The sequence below is a fragment of the Corylus avellana genome, chromosome ca8 (genome assembly GCF_901000735.1).
Source record: "Corylus avellana chromosome ca8, CavTom2PMs-1.0".
NCBI classification, from domain to species: Eukaryota; Viridiplantae; Streptophyta; class Magnoliopsida; order Fagales; family Betulaceae; genus Corylus; species Corylus avellana.
In genome coordinates, this window is record NC_081548.1 from 20,576,129 (window position 1) to 20,596,263 (window position 20,135).

General features: G+C 32.6%; 2 protein-coding genes across 2 annotated transcripts in view; both read left to right on the forward strand.

The window, feature by feature from the left end:
• LOC132191022 (probable LRR receptor-like serine/threonine-protein kinase At1g56140) overlaps positions 1-9,427 on the forward strand; it is a 50,033-nt gene extending 40,606 nt beyond the window's left edge. The window contains exons 17-25 of the mRNA XM_059606040.1: positions 256-317; positions 2,659-3,041; positions 3,180-3,375; positions 3,476-3,637; positions 4,716-4,834; positions 4,971-5,181; positions 6,723-6,954; positions 8,533-8,683; positions 8,774-9,427. Coding sequence (XP_059462023.1) covers positions 256-317; positions 2,659-3,041; positions 3,180-3,375; positions 3,476-3,637; positions 4,716-4,834; positions 4,971-5,181; positions 6,723-6,954; positions 8,533-8,683; positions 8,774-9,181 — 1,924 coding nt within the window. The 3' untranslated portion in view covers positions 9,182-9,427. The remainder of the gene's footprint in view (positions 1-255; positions 318-2,658; positions 3,042-3,179; positions 3,376-3,475; positions 3,638-4,715; positions 4,835-4,970; positions 5,182-6,722; positions 6,955-8,532; positions 8,684-8,773) is intronic.
• Positions 9,428-14,611: 5,184 nt separating this feature from the next.
• The window catches only part of LOC132189233 (probable LRR receptor-like serine/threonine-protein kinase At1g56140), a gene marked incomplete in the record, with an annotated part of 33,988 nt that continues 28,464 nt past the window's right edge, over positions 14,612-20,135 (forward strand). Inside the window, 2 exon segments of the mRNA XM_059603863.1 lie at positions 14,612-14,781; positions 16,872-17,055. Of these exon segments, the coding sequence (XP_059459846.1) occupies positions 14,652-14,781; positions 16,872-17,055 (314 nt within the window).

The following is a 20,135-nucleotide window of genomic DNA, read 5'->3' on the forward strand; positions in this document are numbered from 1 at the left end:
TCTTTAAGAATATTAATTTTGAAAACATGCATTGTCACACATTTCTGCACTTATTTCTGGTTTTGTGAATCTAAGTATAAAAACTACTTTTAAGAACAGAAGCTACACAAAGTAACTGCAATTTTTACTTCTGGTGAGATTCCTTAAAATAAAATAAAATTAAAAAAAAAAAGAAAAAAAAAAAAGAAAAAAAAAGAAAAGAGAATTGGCATTTCAGTCTAGATTGAGCGCAATTATAATTCTCTGTGCTTGCAGTAATTTTCAAGGATTGGATTGTCTACAGAGGAACTTTCCGTGCAATAGGAATTCTCCACTCTGTAAGCTGTTTTGTTCTAAAGTTAATTTTTAGATTGGGTCATTTAACAAATACCAACTCGTGATGTCTGCTATAATTTTCTTTCCCATTTTTTGGATTATTATATACACTAGTTTATAACCCGCACTATACTCGGGTTTTTCTCATTAAAATTTATTCAAAAAGTCTTTAAAAGATTATCTGTAACTAATTTTCTTTTCTTCACTCAATTAACTAATTGACTATTAAAAGTGAAAATTTTCATAACATCATTTTGAACCATTTTTCTTTACTTAACACCATAAACCCCCATATCAAATAAGTTTAGAAATTCATAAAGTTTAATCCTTATAAATTGAAACACGTTAAATATTTGTTCCCATAGATGTAGTTCAAAACGAAAGGACCTATAAAGGAAAAAATTATCAAAATGAAAACCTGGATTAATCAATAATTGAAAATGAACAAAGTCACAAAACCCAACCAACCACAATCTATCATATCCCAACAATAATACCACTTTTCCTCCATTGAAAAATACTTTTCTTTTGAATATTAATACTAATATGGTAAACCTTTGTCTTTCACCAATTTCTTCTCATCAACTAATTTTTTAAGAAATAGTTCTATTAGACCGACAAAAATAGAAGTGTGCTAAAAAAAATGAGAATGTTGATACCTGATCCAGTTAGCTTACTCATTTTATTAACAAAAGAAAGAAGGTATTTTTATGTTTTAAAAAGAAAGAGAGAAAAACATGGTAGGAATATTGGAGCACCCAAAAACAAAGACATGAATAGAAAAATCTGGCATGAACTGTTAGAAAATGACTAAACTACTTCTTCTACTAACATTCTGTTACCTTGAAACCATACACTTTGGCTATATAACCATTCAGGACAACTTTTCAATAATACTCAATATAAAATTCCAATTTTCACAATCTTATAAGTATCTAAATGAGTGTTGCAAATATTTCCAATTTTAACAATCTTATAAGTATCTAAATGAGTGTTGCAAATATTCCTAACTATCAAAAGAACTTAGTATCCCTCAACACAGACTTCTACTGGAAAGCCTTTGTTTTTTAGCGGATAAACTTTCTTGTTGACAAAGTTAAAAAAAAAAAATGTGCTCAAAAGCATGAGAATGTTGATACCCAATTCCAGTTAGCTTTCTTGGTAAACAAAAAGAATGTTGGTAGGGGAAAAAGTTTCTTTTACGTTATATATGTGAAGGATGGTTGGAAAAATAAATAAATAAATAACTCAATAAACAACAGCGTAAACTAAAAAGTAAAAAATTCATCATACCTCGTATCAAAATAAACGTTAAGAAACTCTCTCTCACTATCATTTCCCTAAATATAGTGTAAAATTTCAAAAGAAAAAATAATCAAGTTGAATAAAAAGTATTATATAAATTAGAATAGAAAATAAGGACAGAAAATGGAATCATAAGAACAAAACCACATAAAATAAAGATAAAAAAACAGAAAATGAAAAATACTGCTATAATGGAAAATAATTATCTTTTTCTATACACTTTTCGCAGTTTCAACGAAACCTTGAAAGCCAATGTCGCCCATCGAGTAAACACATAAACAATGTGCATTACACAAAAAAAAAAAACTACTCAATCAACAACAATGGAAACTGAAAAGAAAAATAACAATTTGAATCAAACAGTAATATATAAATTAGAACAAAAAAATATTTAAAGACAAAAAATGAAAACAAAAGAACAGAACCATAGGAATAAAGACAAAAAACAAAAAAATGAAAAATTCTAATATAATAGAAAAGAAATATCTTTTTTCTCTATACTTTTCCCAGTTCTAATACAATTCAAAAAGTATAGGAAGAAGTCTTGTCAAATAGAGATTTCTCTTTCGACCATCCTTTGTATATATAACGTAAAAGAAACAACTTTTAGGAAAAAAGAAACAACACAATGAACAACAAGGTAAACTAAAAAGCATGGGTTCACACCACATGTCGTAGTTCTAGGCCATTCTAAGAAGAAACTCAGCTACATATATATGTGATATGATATGATGATAATATATTCACTATGAGCACCTAGACGCAAGTAGGGCATGCTTTATAACACAATATAGGCAAAGAAAAACGTTTATATTAGAAATGGATTGTGGTGGCTCTCATCACTTTTTCATATGATTGATTTGTAGGATTAAGAAGTTCCTTTTATTTTTTGGATGAATAGGATTAAGAAGTTTCAGTCTTTCTATTACACATTTTTGTTAGACCAGAATTTGACATTTTTGATTTCTCAGAGTGTCAGTCCACCTTGGTTTACCTATGTATAGATAAACACAAATGCTTTCATATTGAATCTTACAGACGCGAACTTCTCAATCAAATGCGGTGGCCCAATGAAGAGATCTGCCGATGGCATAGTGTATGAGGCAGAAAACACATCTCTTGGTGCAGCATCATTCAATGTCACCAGTTTAAACAAATGGGCAGTGAGTAATGTGGGGTTGTTTTTTAACGGCGAAAGTCCATCATATGTGAGAAATTCCTTGGCACAAGTAACTGGGACGAACACCCCGGAGCTTTTCCAGACATCGAGAATATCACCTGGATCACTTAGATACTATGGCCTGGGTCTTGAGAATGGAAATTACACTGTAAACATGCTATTTGCAGAAACAGTCTTTAAAGATCGAAGCACACAAACTTGGGAGAGTCTAGGAAGGCGTGTATTTGATATCTATATTCAGGTAAGAACAGTATAAACGAAACTCTAAACTATTCAATATTGAAGTAGAAACTCTAAAATATTTCTTCAAATAAAAGTTTCTGCAAATTATTCTTAGAATAGAATATACCAATTTTGCTCCTCTCTACTGGTTCTATAGGGGAGTCTTCAAAAAAAGGACTTTGACATATCAAAGGAGGCAGGTGGTGTTGGGAAAGCAATCCAAAAGGTTTTCAATGCTACTGTGTCTGAGAACTACCTCGAAATTCATTTGTTTTGGGCTGGTAAGGGGACCTGCTGCACACCAAAGCAAGGTGACTATGGGCCAATGATTTCAGCCCTCCATGTTGTTTCAGGTAATGTACATGATAGTTGCAGATCTTTATGTATCAGAATGTATAATTTACTTATTTACTGTCAACTGCTACCGCTCATCAACTAACTTTTATTGCTCAGATTTCCGGCCAACTGTTAGTGGGATTCCACCAAGTACACCAAAAGGGAAGAGCAGGACAGGATTGATTATTGGCATTGCAGTCCCTGTGGGAGTTGTGAGCTTGATACTGATATTTGCAATTTGTTTTCAGAGAAGAAAATCAGGCAGCAGTGATGAGGAAGGTAAGAGCATAGTAGTTTCTTTCACAGAAAGCCTAGGAACATCTAGCTTCCCATCGCATTTCTCAGTGTACTGGGCGCATTCTTTGTGATATGGGGGAGGAAAATCTTGACCATTTGTTCTTCTTGCGCCCTGTTCCCTGGTAAAATTTGTTACTTTGTGATAAGTGCAACCTCCTTTGGTTTATTAGAAACTAGGAAGAAACTATCCAGTGGATGGTTAGAAGTTTCAAGAGAATTTGTTAGAATATTAATTAAATGATTAAATTCACTCATTCCTATCAACTTAAGCTGTTTGGATAATTGGTGATTTAACATGGTATTAGAGCAAATGTTTTAAGTTAGAATCTTGTCTTCGTCATTCACTTCCCATTTCAATTAAATATTCTACTTGTTCGGTCTCACTTATTAAGGGGATATTGAACCCACATGTGAGTTAAAGTGTTAAAATATTAATTAAATTATTAAATCCACCTCTTCTTATGAGTTTAAGCTTTTAAGATAATTGGTAATTTAACAAAATTATCTTCTATGCCTTGTTGCCAAGTTGATATTTTTGGCTGCTGTGGACGCAATATGGAGTGAGAGAAACACCAGAATCTTATGTGGAAACTAGAAATGTAGTCAATGTGCTCTCGAACATCCTTTTCTGGGTTAGATCGAGGATAAATTCTTTGTTTGGGATCCAGCCTTCCCTTTCTTATAGACAGCTGATTGGTTCGGGGTTTTTGTGAGAATGTTATTAGTTGATGCTTGTGCTTGGCTGATTGTTTTCTTAGAGTGGTAGTTTTCCTTTGTGCTGTTTGACCCTTGTAGTTTCTTTGGGTGGTTGTGTTGTTGCCCCGCCGAGTGAGAGTTTAGGTTAGGGCTTAGGGGCTTCATGTGTGGCCGTGCTGTTTCTGTTTTCTCTTTAATTTTCTTTTAATAAGATTTATTCATCCTAAAAAATAACACTTTAATGTACATGATCTATGTACCAATCATTGATGAACCACATATATGCCTTAAAATCCTCATGATTGCTACAAGTATCATTTTATGTACCTTATACTAGAACGTATATCCTTGCTTGACTTTGCAGAGCTTCTTGGCATTGGCCCTAGACCAAATACTTTTAGTTATGCTGAGTTGAGATCTGCCACAGAAGACTTTATTCCTTCTAACAAGCTAGGAGAAGGGGGGTTTGGACCTGTTTACAAGGTGAACTTCATCTTACTACATAACCACATTATACATGATGACATAACATTTCAAAAATAAAAATAGGTGATTTCAACTTTTAGATCTCACCCAAGAGGGCTTCTGTCTTATGTTTCTTAATTGTGCTATGTTATAGGGTACGCTTTCTGATGGGAGGGTGGTGGCTGTGAAGCAACTTTCAGTAGCATCTCACCAAGGGAAGAATCAATTTATAACCGAGATTGCTACCATATCTGCAGTACAACATCGCAATCTTGTGACTCTGTATGGATGCTGCATCGAAGGAGATAGACGTCTCCTGGTTTATGAATATCTTGAGAACAAAAGCCTTGATCAAGCACTCTTTGGTATAATTCTAAATAACCATGTCATACATAATAACCAGAGGAACAGAATTCTTTGTGCTTATTAAAGTATCAGATATTACTAACATTTTTAGCGTGCAATTGTTTCTTAAGAGAAAAGAAAAAAGGAAAGAACAGAGGATTTTACTTATATTGCATAGTTAAATTTCAAAAATTCTCTTCTCGTAGTTTGTTTGTAAGAAAAGACGACAGAAGTTCATGTTATCAGATCTTGTCACAAATTATGCAATGTTATGACCCATCGTTGCAATAGTACCTTTGCATTAAGACCTATTTGTGATGCATAAACCTCATAACTAGTGGTGGCCATAGGGAAGAAGCCCTTGACATACCAAACTTTATACCATTTGATTCATTTCATTCAGGTTAGGTTTTGGGTTTATTTCAAGAGGATGTTGTAGAGTTCCTTACTAGACCTTTAGAGAGACAATGAGTTGTCTAGGTTTTTACTGCTAGGGTTTGAACTTCTTGAGAGCCATGTTGTGGTATCCATAGTCCCTAATGAATTTTTATACCTTTGTCAAAAGTCCAACTAATTGGTTTATATACCAATTTTTGTGCAATTTTTTTGTAAATGAAATGGATCTCAAGTGCTTATTAATCAATAATAATATGCTGCAGAATTGAACAAGATTGACCATTACAGGTATAACATGCACTTAAATAGTTGTGAATGAGAATTGCAAATCCATTGTGCTACTAATATTTGTAGTTACAACAATCAACCGCATAAAGTACATTATGTAAAAGGCATCACACATCTGAAACATGGGGGTTTTTTTACGTGAAAAACTCAACTAGGGAAAAACCATGAGACCTAGTCCAACTCAAAACGATATCACTTCTTAAAGAAACGTTAGAAAACTATGGATGCTATTGAATAGTTTTGTAAAAATCAATTCTTTTTAAATAAAACCTAACACCATTCGTAGCCAACTCACAATGCTTTAACCCTAGGTCTTGAGTGGTCCAATATGTCCTCCTAAGGTTGAATTCTGGAGTTTCTAAGTCACTGTTGTAAGTTCTTTGAGATCAATTCAAGTATGCCGATGTCTTCATGAACTTGCGCAAAAGTTCTTCAATGGAGTATTACATGAATCCCTTGACTTTAGACTTAAACCTATTTTTTACCAGTGTTTTGTCAAAAGTATATACTAATATGATGTTGGGACTTGACACTTTGTATGAGGATGCAGGTCAATGTCTGAATCATTTATATCTAATCCGTTTCTTTGTTGATTGTCTGATTATAGTTTTATGGATTTCTATATATCTACCATTCAAAGCTGGTTATTCACAACTTCTAAAAGTATCCCAAGTTCTTTTGTAGGATCTGGAGAATTTGCACATGATTTGAAGTAGTTCAACTCTCAAATGATAATAGTCCTCTGTTTTAGTGATTTAGGGTTTACAAGATGCCATTATTAACAATTTTTTTACACCCCAAGTTATTCTTGGCTAGAAATGATTGACCACATTGCAACTATTTAATTTTTATCAGATGAGAGCCACTATTTGTGCAGGAAACAATAGCTTGCATCTTGATTGGCCAACCCGATTTAGCATATGCTTAGGAACTGCAAGAGGGCTAGCTTATCTTCATGAGGAGTCAAGGCCGAGAATTGTACATCGAGATGTCAAAGCTAGTAATATTTTAATTGATGCAGAACTATGCCCAAAAATTTCAGATTTTGGATTGGCAAAGCTATACGATGATAAGAAAACACACATCAGCACTCGAGTAGCTGGGACCATGTAAGCTAGCTCTTTCAACCATTTTCTTGAACTATCCTTCTTAATGTTTTTATTTAGATCGTATTGTTTGGTGACGAAGAATCAAATTATCACTATTTTTCATTTTTTTTTCTACTTCTTTGAAGTGCAGGATAACCCCAAGGGGTTGGGAGTCCTTTTTCTACTAATTGGGGCCTTCCCTTTCACCACCCCATTGGGATGGTCCATATAGTTCATAACTACTACTTTGAATTATATATTTCACCTAATTGTACAAAAGAAAAGAAAACAGCTTCATTACCAGTATAATTATGTAACCAACGTATACAAATGTAATGTTTTGGGGTATTTTATTTTAGGGGAAACTTCACTCAATTTCTCTGAACTTTCATCTCTTTCGCAATTATCTCTTCCCCCTCTCCCTCCCTCCTCTCCGTCCAAAAGTTCAAAAATTCTCAATTTAGTGTATTGCAATTTAAAAAATTTGCAATCTCACGCCTCTCGTTAGGGTTTGGGGTTAAATTAGATGGTCAAACGGTGAAATTACCATTATTCCCCTTAAACTTTATGAAATTACAAAATTATCCTTAAATTACAGTTTTTTTTTTTTTTTTTTTTAGAAAAGAGAAAAAAGTCGAGGAGAATACAGGGGTGTTTTAGGATTTTCTCACCCCTTCATTAGGATTTAATAGAAAATTTTAACAGAGGGGTGAGATTTCAAATTTTTTAAAACTAAATTGAGAATTTTTGAACTTTGGGGGAGAGATTGCAAAAGCGATGAAAGTTTAGGAAAGTTAAGTGAACTTTCCCCTTTATTTTTGTAGCTGTCTAGTCACCTGATACTTTGAAGTTAACAAAAATAAATACATTTTTTGGAAACAGGTACCGGATCGCGTTGCATTCGTAAGTAAAAATAGGATGGGTTTTAGAGGTATATCATTGGTCCTATTAATGAATTATTTTCCAAAACTGTCCACAGCAATCTGACTGATGTAGTACAGCACTAGTTATTTAATATGCTTCCTACGAATTGACATATATGGTGGGCAAAATCTTTGGAAAAATTGTGGCTTTAAAGTTCAATGAAGGGAGCAGTGAATATAGGGTCTGTAACTTTAAAAGGGCTTGATAATATTGAATCTTGATTGCTATTCAGTGCTAAAATTTGAGCCTGCAGGAATTGTATTGTTTAGCAGGTTATTTCTAGGGTTTTAGGATAGCTAGTTTTGGATCTTTTGTGCGAAAAGGTTGGGAATGGTTTGTATATTGGTTTATGGTTATTTATGGTGTCACAAGAGAGGAATGGTTTGTACTTTGAAATAAGCAAGAAAGAGAATAGCAATGCTACTCCGTGGAGCTGTTCTGGGACTGCTAACTTAAAAACCCGAGGATACATAAATAAACTAAACCAACAACTGAGGCCCCAAATCAAAATGTGCCTGCATAGTGTGTTTGACTCATGCTTTTCAATATTTTGATTTTGATCTTTAAGCTTGATCTTTCAAGAGCCTCTTATTCTGCGCTTCAGTGTGAGATTGAGGAGAGATTATCCAAAATTTCTTCGCTCGGCATCTCTTTTAATTGATGTTATTCTTGTAGTGGCTATCTAGCACCGGAGTATGCAATGCGTGGGCACTTAACAGAAAAGGCAGATGTTTTCAGTTTTGGTGTTGTTGCTTTGGAGATCCTGAGTGGGAGGCCAAACTCAGACAATAGCTTGGATACCGAAAAGATTTATCTGCTAGAATGGGTATAGAACATGAGTATCTCTCTATCAAATTACTACTTAATCGAAACTTGTTTTTCTTGTGATAAAATCTCTATTATATATGTTTCTCAGGCATGGACTCTACGTGAAAATAACCAAGCTTTGGGACTAGTGGATCCTAGATTACTGGAGTTTGACGAAAATGAAGCCACTCGATTGATAGGAGTGGCTCTTTTGTGCACTCAAGCATCACCAATGATGCGCCCACCCATGTCACGCATCATAGCCATGCTTGCCGGAGATATTGAAGTGGGCACCGTTACATCAAAGCCAAGTTATATAACAGAATGGAATTACAAAGATATAACAAGCAACTTTTTAAGTGAAGAAAATACTCCGTTAGCCACTCCTGGTGGTAGCAGCCAGCCGAAAATCCAAGATGGCGACACAACTAGCGTAAGCCCAATGAATAATCCAATGCCCTCACCTACTAACGTCACTGAATCAATGATCAGTGATATTATTGGAGAAGGAAGGTGAACAGTATCTTGTCCTAGCTGTATAATTGTGTCACTCACAGGGGTTATCCACTTTGCCTTAGCATGGAGGAGTACTTCTGCTTCTGTTTATGCATACTGGTTGCCTTATAAGTTTCTGCATATGTTTAAAGAGTGCAATCCATATAAGCAGCTTTCCAAACCACTACTGGAGTTTATGCATATCTTGATTTTATACATATATTTGTATGGAAAATATATGTTACATTATTAATAAGGTAACTTTTCATGTTTGTTCTACAAAAGTTAAATGTACTTTAGAAATCCTTTATTTCTCCGTTAAATTTTATGGAAAGCTAGTTGTAAATGCTCAGAAGACAACAACTTGCCTCCCAAAAGCAAGAAGCTGGCTGTTTTCTTCACGAACTCCAGAGAATTTAGTTAATAAATCTTGGGAGGGGATAATGGGAAAGGCCCTCCAGGGTCCTCTTCTCCTCCTTTTTTTTTTTTTTTTTTTTACCAAAAACAAAATAATAACAATTCTTTGTTTATTACTATTTTTATGTGTTGGAGTCCATAACATTTTCTTTCTGTCACTTGATCTCACTCTCTTGAGTTGCATTATATGGGGAATGTTATGTGCTTTCTTGGTGTTCTCCTAGTTCTAGGTAAATATTATTTTATAAAAAAAGCAAAAAAGAAAGTGATCTTTATTTCTCACTTGGTTTTTAGAAAATAATATTCCACTTAGGACTAGGGGAATAACAGAACACCAGAAGAAAACCAGAAGAGTACCTAGTATTTCCCTTTTTTTCTTTAGTGAGAGAAATTGCTTGCCACCTCAACTTTGCAGAACAATAAATTAACTTGCAATGGAGTTTTTAAAGTTACTATAGGTAAGGGTGTAGATGCGGATACAGATGCGGTTATTTGCAATATTCGCACTTGTATTTGCAAAATGCGGATATCACTTTCAAATATTCGCATTCACATCATGTTTTTACTAACAGCATCTGCGCAATTATAATGATTATTGAATGTGGTTATTATCTGCTATTCGCATTTTAGGTAATGGGCATATTTTAGTTTCTTGGGTCTTCTTTGAGTCTCTATTACAACTTATTTTAAATGATTTTGAAACTAATTTGGGCCAATTTTTAGTGTTTTGGACTTGTTTTATTTTTTAAAAAAAACATAATGTTTTGAAACTATATTGATATCACATTACTTTGCCTTTTTGCCCAAGTGAATGAGTGAATTGTGAAGAAAAAAAACCTAAAACAATGTAAACATCACCTATACCTAATCCAACATGATGCTGTTTTGATAAATTTATTAAATATAATATATAAAAAAATAAAACTATTACATATTTGCATATAAAGGGATATGTAGATAGTGACTTTTGCTAACTACATCTCCATATGCGAATAGTGGATAACGGATAAATACAGATAGCAAATAAATGCAGAGAACAGATGCAGGCGGTTAATATCCGCCCGCATGTATACCCTTAACCGTAGGTTAGTTATTAATGGACCGTTGGAGGTCAGGACAAGGTTATAAAGTTGCTTTAAAATTATTTCAAATTTGTTTTAAGAATGGCTAATTCAAAGGCTATTAGACTTTGTCACTTTAACTTTATAAAATATTTGTTAAATGTTTGTGTGATATATAGCATTTAATCTATTATGTTTTCCATTTAATTAACCATTAACTTTGATAAAGAGAGACATTGAAACATCGTCTCTATAAAAGTAACATTCTAGAGTTTTGTTTTTATCTTTCAATTCCTCTAAAATAGATCTTACAAAAAATAAATTGTACATTGAAATCAACACAACCAATAAAACAAATAGACAGTATAATATAAACAATAAAATTGAAAAGAGCTCATGAGAGCATTCTCATTCAGCTAGTCGGGATGTTACATAGGAGCAAAAAAACAGTTATATCTACTTAGCAATTTGGAAAATCATTTTGTAAGTTGCTATAATACTCACCAAATTTAAAAATAAACCATGTTTTAATCTTTAACATTATCTCTCCTCTCAATAAAGAATAAAGAAATTATTAAAAATTAATATTTAAATAGGCGAGTGAAAGTATATAGTTGAGATAAAAAAAAAAAAAAAAAAAAAAAAAAAGTAATTTTCTAATTAAAATAAAAAGTAAATTTGTTGAGTAGGATATAAATACTCTAAAAAGTACCGTTATACACACTTTCACTTCCTCACACTTAATCACTTATTTTCCCATACTTATATGTGCTAATGGTAATTTTAAGAATAAAAAATAATGTGTAATATTACTCGATTTAAATCACCCCCATGTACACTGTGATGTAAGGAATTAGGATAATTTTCGGTTCGTTTGAACTTGATAATATCTAGTTAGTTATATTGGATTGATATTTTTGTTTCATATCAAAATGTGAAAAGACAAAAATACTTCTTTAATATAACTAACCGAATGTTATCCAGTTCAAATAAATTGAAGATGATCCTATTCCGTGATGTAAATATATGATGGAAATTAGATTTTTATATCTTTATTTAAAGCAGTTATTATTCTTAATAATCTAATTGCTGCATCATTATTATTATTATTATTATTATTATTATTATTTTCACATACAATTGATAAAATTAAAAATCCAAGGAACTATTTAGCCACGTAAAAGTTCAGTTGCAACGTTTAGGCCCCTGGGATCCTATTCTGTGCAGAAATGGGCAGCAATTTTTTGAGGAGCTTCAGTAAGTGGAGCCGCCTCCGAGTGAACGAGACATGATTGTTCATCGCCCATGTCGGAATTTTCACGGCCGAAGCTCAATGCGTCTCAAAACAGCAACAGTGGCGAGCCTATGCTCGATTTCCTACTCAACTCAGCAAAACCAGAGGTCCCAACAAGTCATCATCGCCTTCGTCTTCGTCTTCATCCCATTCTTCTTATACAAAGGCTGCTTTTGTGGGATGGTATTTGGGCAAGCTTGAATCTTGGCCGCTTATCACGAAATGCATCTCATCTTCTCTTATTTATACAGCTGCAGACTTGACTTCCCAAGTAAAAACTCTAAACTTGCAGTCTTTTTATTTTATCTTTAAAAGTTTTCTAGCGAGTTGCTTTTTTGAAATTCATGATAGGAATGATATGGCTATTGTGTTGTTATTCCTCTCTAACATGGATTCTTGAATTGATATAATGGCATGCACATTAATAAACTGCGTATTGAGCTCAATTTTGGGGTCTTTTTGTTTCATGAAAAGGTGCTGCGATAGGTTATAAGGGTGGACACTTCTCATTCGAAGGGTTAAGAGATTACTCCTTATCGGCTTAAGTTCTTAAGGGGTGATTTAGAGGGAGGACAGGGAATAATAGGATCCTCTACTTTTCAAATGAAATATAAATTTAATGTCAGGATTTAAAGTTGTTCTATCTAACGGTGCAGATGATGCCACGTTATTTAGATTTTTTAAAAGACATGCCAGGGGTGTAGTGGGGACTACGGTTGGTTGGCTCCTCTTCCTTCAACTGTTTCTCATGGTTAAGTTCTTTAGAATTCTCCTACCTTTTTAGACCCAATAGTTGGTGCTTCAAATAGTTTCAATTTAGGCCCACATATTATTCCTCCAATTCACTGGGTCAGCAATTTGTTTGAGCATTGTCGTGAACTGTACTTGATTATTCATCATAGTTTGCAAATATGGTATCTTAAGTGTAACCTAGGACTGTCACCCGATCCCCCGGTTCGGGTGTGGGATGGCGATGAGGAGATTGACAATTTGGATTTTACAAGCGATTATGGTTGTTCTCACTCACTTGGATTTTACAAGAGATTGACAATTTGGTTTTTAATTTTACGAGTGAAGGAAAGCATAGCCTTCTAGCTCTGTTTTAGTTAGGCACTAGGGTGTGCAGGAAAGAACACTAGTGATGGCAGTGTGTCAATTGGGAAACATAGTCAAGGTAGAGTGCTTTTAAGGCATTCCATATGGCAATATTGTTTCCTATTGGGCACATAATTTAAACCAAAAACTTGTTCTGGTTCATGTTGGTGCTGCACATAATATAACTTTACAGAACAATATCTAGCTAATTAAGATTGACAATATAGTATAACAATTAAAAATAAGTGTTGCTTGTGCAGCTGTTTGACCAATTCTAAATCAGTGGATTGTATTCCCTAAATTGATCCATTTCGATGAAATAGTTTCAAACTTTCTTCTTCTTTGGTAGCTCATTTAAGAAATTAATTGACATTGTTCAGTTGGTTATTAAACAGCAAAGATCTGTTAGTAATGAATTGCAAAACAAGTTATTTTGCTATCAAATATTGCTGTTGTTCTTGTTGTAACACTCAAGCTTTGTATCACCCTTATATCAGTGCTAATGTGTGGAAAATGAACAGGGCAATTGAGGCTGCGACATGATGTGAGGGCTTGTGAATATGAGGATGTGCATGTGATGTGGGACATGCTCAAGAGAAATAAAACAAAGCCATCATCAGAAAGAAGAAAGCAGCAAGAAAGAGATTCTTTTTGAATTTCTTTGATTGGGCTAGGTGTACTCCTTATCTTTGCCGCAGCTTTTGATCATGTCATGTATGATCAAAAGCCATATAACATTGAAGGACTGCAGATCTAGGAATTGACCTTAGCAGGGGCAACATTAAAATAATAAAATTATATTTAAATTTTTTATTTATCATATTTTTATAATATATTAAAAAAAAATTATGCATACAATTTAAAATAAAAATACTTTATAACATAATATATGTCTTCGTGAGATAAAATATTTATCTTTTACAAAGTCTATATGACCCATCATTTATTGGATGCTTATACATTAAATTTTTTTTTTCCACCTAAACTTATTGCGTTTCAAAAACTCAACCCGCAAGAGAAATTGTAGGAAATAGCAAAAAATGGATGAAAAAATATTATTTATACTATTTATACTATTAATTTGACGAAAAAATGGATGAAAGTCTTGAATTGGAATTTGTCCAAAAATTTGATCTTGAAGTCGCAAAATCAAAGTAACGGTCACAATCGAATTAGGGAAAAAAACGAATAGTATTAGATATAATTTTCCTTCTTTTGTTTTTTGCGTAAAGGTCAGGAACGAGAATAAAAAAAAATAAAACAAATTCGATTATTAACGTGGGTAACGTTCAACCTAGGTTGTCGAAAGAGAGAGATTATACATGGAGTCCGTACATTGAAGCGAAGGAGAATATATATATTCCTGAAAATTCTACATGGATGGGGCGACTTTTCAATTCATAAGAAGATAAGTCGATTAACGATGGCTTCTAAGTTCTTTGTCAACTATAGTGGGTTTGTCAAGAAGAAAGATATTATATGGAGCTGATGTTGCCTACTCACCAATCAAATTTAACTGGAAAAAAAAAATCTGAAAACACGGCGTAGACTTGATTCTAGGTAATTGACTCATGATATATAGCAGTATTCACCGAATCCAACTATCTACTGTTAAGGGAAAGAAGATGAATTTGAGATTGAAGCAGTATTCCATTTTCGCTCAATGTTACTTTCTCTGCCTCTGTTGCTTCTTCTTCTTCTTCTTATCGTTTCAGGTTTCCAAAGCTCAAAATGCTACTACAGACCCATCTGAAGGTTCTCTCTCTCTCTCTCTCTCTCTCTCTCTTTACGTGCATGCATAATTAATTGAAGTGATAATACAAGCAGAACTAGTAAGGGTGGTCGATCCATCTCTTCTTTAATCATTAGCAGTATGAGCTATGAACTCTCTTTTCTTTTCTTTTCTTTTCTTTTTTTTATTTTTTTTATTTTTTTTTTATTTTTTAAACTATGAACTGATCTCTTATGTTGTCCTTACTGCTGCTAAATCTACTGTTGTTGTTGTTGTTTTTTTTTTAAAAAAAAAACCTGGCTCTCCTTCCACCAACATCATTTGGTATAGCGCATGTATGTCACACTCCAGCACGGTGCACGTAGGCTGCACACATCACCATCCTTTTTTGTTTCTCCGGATCCTTACCCTGTGCTCCTCTAGCTCACTTCCAATTGAGCTTCTTGTTGCAAAGTAGACTCAGGATTCAGATCTAGACCTCACAATACATTGACTTTGTTGTGACTTGTCTCACAGTCCAAGTTATGGACTCATTATCTATCTATAAATATATCTTTTATCATTAACAGCTCTTTCTGCAGCGGTATAAAGGTAAAATTCTTTCGAGTGCCCATCCATGATACTCACAAAGTCTCACATGGGCCGGGCCGCTATAGTTAGCTCATTAGGCAGTTTTCCCGCATCCTCCTTCAATTTTGAGGCTGTAGATCGAATGGACTGTTTCATGGATAGTGTTATTTTGTTGATCTTCAATTTAGTTTCTATAACTTTTTCTTTCTATTTTGTTATGCTATTGTAGTTTTTTTTATTCATCTAGAAAAAAAAAAAATCAAATTTCACCGCACTTTGAATTTATGATTGATTTCTATTAATTTAGATACGGTCATCTCTTAGTTTAAATCCATAATTGCTTCTTTTTACCGATAAAGTGTACACTGTAACATAAAGATTAAAATAATTTAGAGAAGTATATTTTTGGTGGAGTATATATTTTTAAAAAAAAAAAGAAAAAAAAAGAAGGTTATATAGAATAAAAATTTTTATTTTGATAAACTTTTTTCCTTTTTTTTTTTTTTTTTTTTTTTTGTCTAATTGCCTATTTTTATAAACTTAAAAAGATGTAAAGTCCTACTTATAAAAAAAAAAAATTAAAAATTAAGAATAAAAAGAGAAAAAAATGTAAGGGTGGCTCAGCAACCATCCCTCCTCCACTTGGATGGCCACATAGCCACTCTATTTTTAAAAAAAATATTATTTAATCTTTAAAATAACAAGTTAGCTTTACTCCTACAAACTTATTTTGTCAAAATATTCTTACAATAAGGAGAGAAGACTGATTTTATAAAAAAGTGTTTTGTATTTTCAAATTTTTAGTAATATACTTGTCTTCAATAAAAAAAAAAAAAATTAAAAAAAAAACCCTTCTTTTCATTTCAAATTGGTCCTTCTTAATTAAGGGTGAATTGAACATGCCAACACAATTGAAAATACTGAAAAAATGATGGGAAAATGCAAAATAATATTTCTCACAAAATAATACTTGTCAAGATCGACCTTTATTTGGCTCCCGTTCCTCTAATTATTGACACCTATTAATGATCGACGGCCCCTCCTCATTCTTTTGAATATACATATTATATAGTCAATATATTTATTTATTTATAATTAAATACTTGTATATATATAATTTAGTTTGATCTCAATTAAAGTTAGACTTCGTCCCTTATTAATGGTGGACCCACCCGGATTAAGTTCGTCCCCACACCCATCACATGGGATAAGGATCCTAAGCCAAGCGCATTGACATGGGACTCCTTTATTACATCAAAAGGGAATCTTCTCCGTGTAATAGTGGCTCTGTTCGGTAAAAATTCCTTTTTAACGCTTTATAAAATTTATAATGTATTTTTAGGTCAAAATGGTAGGTAACTCCAACGTTAGAAATAAATATTAAAATTATAAACAAGCTTATATATATACACTTTGATTCTAAGGTATTTGGAGCACTATAAGATTTGTTCTAATGTTTTTATCACATAGAAATTATTTGTATGACTTTGAAGAAAAAATGGTTTTTTTTTTTTTTTTTTTTTTCTTTGAATGGTGCGAGCAGTTGCCGCTTTGAACTCAATACTCCAACAGTGGAATGCTCCGGCGGTAGCTTTATGGAACATAAGTGGAGAGCCATGTAGCGGATCTGCCATCAACGGCACGGGATTTGAAGACCCTGCGAACAACCCAGCAATTAAGTGCGACTGTAGTTATGATAATGCTACAGTGTGTCACATAAATAAATTGTACGTCTCTCTTTCTCTCTCACACAATAGGTTACATTTTTTTTTTTTTTCCTGATTTCTGAGCGTAGACAATAGAGGTTATTTATTTTGATCTTCTTTTTTTTTTTTTTCTTGAATTTTCTAGTTACTAAAAGTATGCGGTTAAATTTTCCTAGAAATTTATTTATTTATTTCTTTGTTATTTTGCTTTTTCTAAAATTTATAATTCAAAGAACTTGTATGACTAATTCCTGTTATTCAATGAGTTGATTAATAAGTTTAAAAATAGTATTACTTGGTTTGAGATTTTCGATTAGTAATTGTAAGAAAACTTAATAAAAGGTACAGAATTATTACATTCTCAAATTAATAGATAAAAAATATGTAATAGTATGATTAATAAGAGATAGATATCAAATATTTTTTTTATGGTGTTTGTAGCAACCATTTAGAAGAAATCTTTGTCCCATCTTAATTGGTGTAGTAAGTTTATTGAATTAAGCTATTGTTTACATTCATCTTTGTCCCATCTTAATTGGTGTAGTAAGTTTATTGAATTAAGCTATTGTTTACATTCATTCATCATCTTTATGTCACATCGATTGATGTAAAATGTTTTAAGTAATTTTTATATTAACTATTTAAAATATGGGGTAATTTCACTTACCAATGAAGTTATGCGTCTTTTTCAAACACCTCCAAAAGTTTAAAATCTTTCACTTTGATGTATCAAACTTTAATTTGCTTCAACTTTCCTCCTTTCGTTAGGATTTTCTGTGAAATCCCAATGGACCGGTGTTAAATTGCTAAAATACCCTTATTTTTTATTTAAAAAAAAAAACTCTTAACGCATAGGTTTACCCCTAGATCATATATTGTGACCCACGGATCATATTATTATTATTTTTTATTTTATTATTTTTAAAAAGAAGACGACAGGTGGTGAGTCTGGTGGCCCGCCGGTGGGTCACCAAGGTGACCCCCACTTTTTTATTTTATTATTATTATTATTATAATTTTTTTATTTATAAATAATGGAAAATTCATAATTTTTTTTTTTTTTTTTAAATTAAGAGTATAAAAGTCTTTTACTTATTTGACGGTTTAATTTAACTGCAATATTTTAACGAAAGAGGAAAAGTATAAGCAAATTAAAATTGAATACACCAAAGTGAGAAACTTTAAATTTTGAAGAGTGTTTACAAAAGGCTCATAACTTAATGGGGTAAGTGAAATTATCCTTCAAATATATAAAAATAAATCACTTCAAACACGTCATTAGCTTGTCCATTCCAAGATATACAGCTCAGTTATATATGTTGTACACTCCACGGTTTGCATTACAGTATTTAGAAAATAAAATTTAAAATTTCTGCTTAGGTTGTAACCTGATTAAAAATTTGCTAGAAGTAATGAAGATAACTAATATTCACAAACCAGCTTTACGAAAAGCTCTTCTCTCGGCGGAACTACCCCCCTCAGATATCATTCAGGGAGGTGATGGGGAGAACTTCTGCTTCTTCTTTTTTTTTTTTGACATGGGGGAGAACTTCTGCTCTTCCGTCCTTTCCACCACCAAAAACTTAATACACTCCTCATCCTCCTAATCTCTTTTATGTTACTTCGAAGCTGCGGCTGTCAAGATTTGATTTTCTTTTCGGTCTTTTATTTTTATATTTTGGATTTTGTAATTTTATGTGTATTTATATCTATGATATTTGTTTGTATTTGTTCTTACTCCTCTATTTTAAAAAAAAAAAAAAAAAAAAAAAAAAAAACTGATTAAAAATGGCTACCTCGATACTCTCAAAAAATAATCACCATCACATATGTTTTTTTGTCCAAATCGCTAGCGAAATTGCTGCAACGTTAACCTTGTTACTTATATCACATATTTAATTATGGTTAATTACCTTTTTAATACTTATGTTTTCATGTTTTTATACATAGGTTTCAACTCGATAATAGATGGTACATAAATCATTAGTAAATACCAATTTAGTACTCATGTCACAATTCTGTTAACCAAACTAACGGATTGCTGCGGCTAATCTGGAGGTGGTTGAACCACTCTTAAGGCCCTTGAGGGTGGTTCGGCCACTCTCAATGGCCGCTTTGGGGTGGTTTCGGCCACCTCCTATGGCTAAAAAAGAGTAGCCGAAACTACCCCTAAAGCCCTTAGGGGTGGCCGATTTACCCCTAAAGGCTATTGGGGTGGTCGAATCATAAGCAGACTAGCCGCAGGGGTGGCCAAAACCACCTATGGTAGTCCGTTAGTTACGGAATGATGATAGATGTACTAAATTGATATTTACCCATAAGTCAAGTACCATATGTGAGACGAATTAAAACTTAGGTGAAAAACAAAAAATTGCCTAAATACCTATATACTAAAAATGTAATTAACCATTTAAATTAACATGTCATACTCATCATTCCTCGCTTACAATTAGATTGATATTATATATCACACAAATATTTTATAAATATTAAATAAAGTTGACGTGACAATATCTAATAGCTAATTTGATTAATCATTTATATCATTGAACAAAAATAAAACTATATATAAAAAAACCAAAAGATTATTATTATTTTTTGTTTTTTAAATCTCCTATGTGAGGGGTGGATGCATTATATTTCAAGTTATATTTATTAAATTAGAAAGAAAATTTATTTTTATATTTTTTAATAATTACACACGTTTTCATTACAAAATTAAAAATAATAAAAATAAGTTATACTAGTCTATACAAGTCGATGGAAGCTTATACGAGTTTGGGTTGTTTATTAAATAAGACTAAGTTTTTGTTCAAATTCCGTTTGATTAGTTAATAAATTGAGCCCAAATCGAGTTAATCTAATTTGAGTCGTGTCCACTTCAAGCATGTCCGCATACGACTTTATTAATTTATTGCCCTAAATGACATCCCATAGGCAAAGTAAGACCAACATAATCTCCGGTTGAAATGAACTTTAAGAGCATTCTTAGCAGACTCTTTATAAGAGTTCTCCCTATGTGTAGAGAATATGTTTAAAAATCACAAAAAAGTTCTACAGTAAATTCCCTATATGCTTCTTTAAACCATTAGATGCTACAG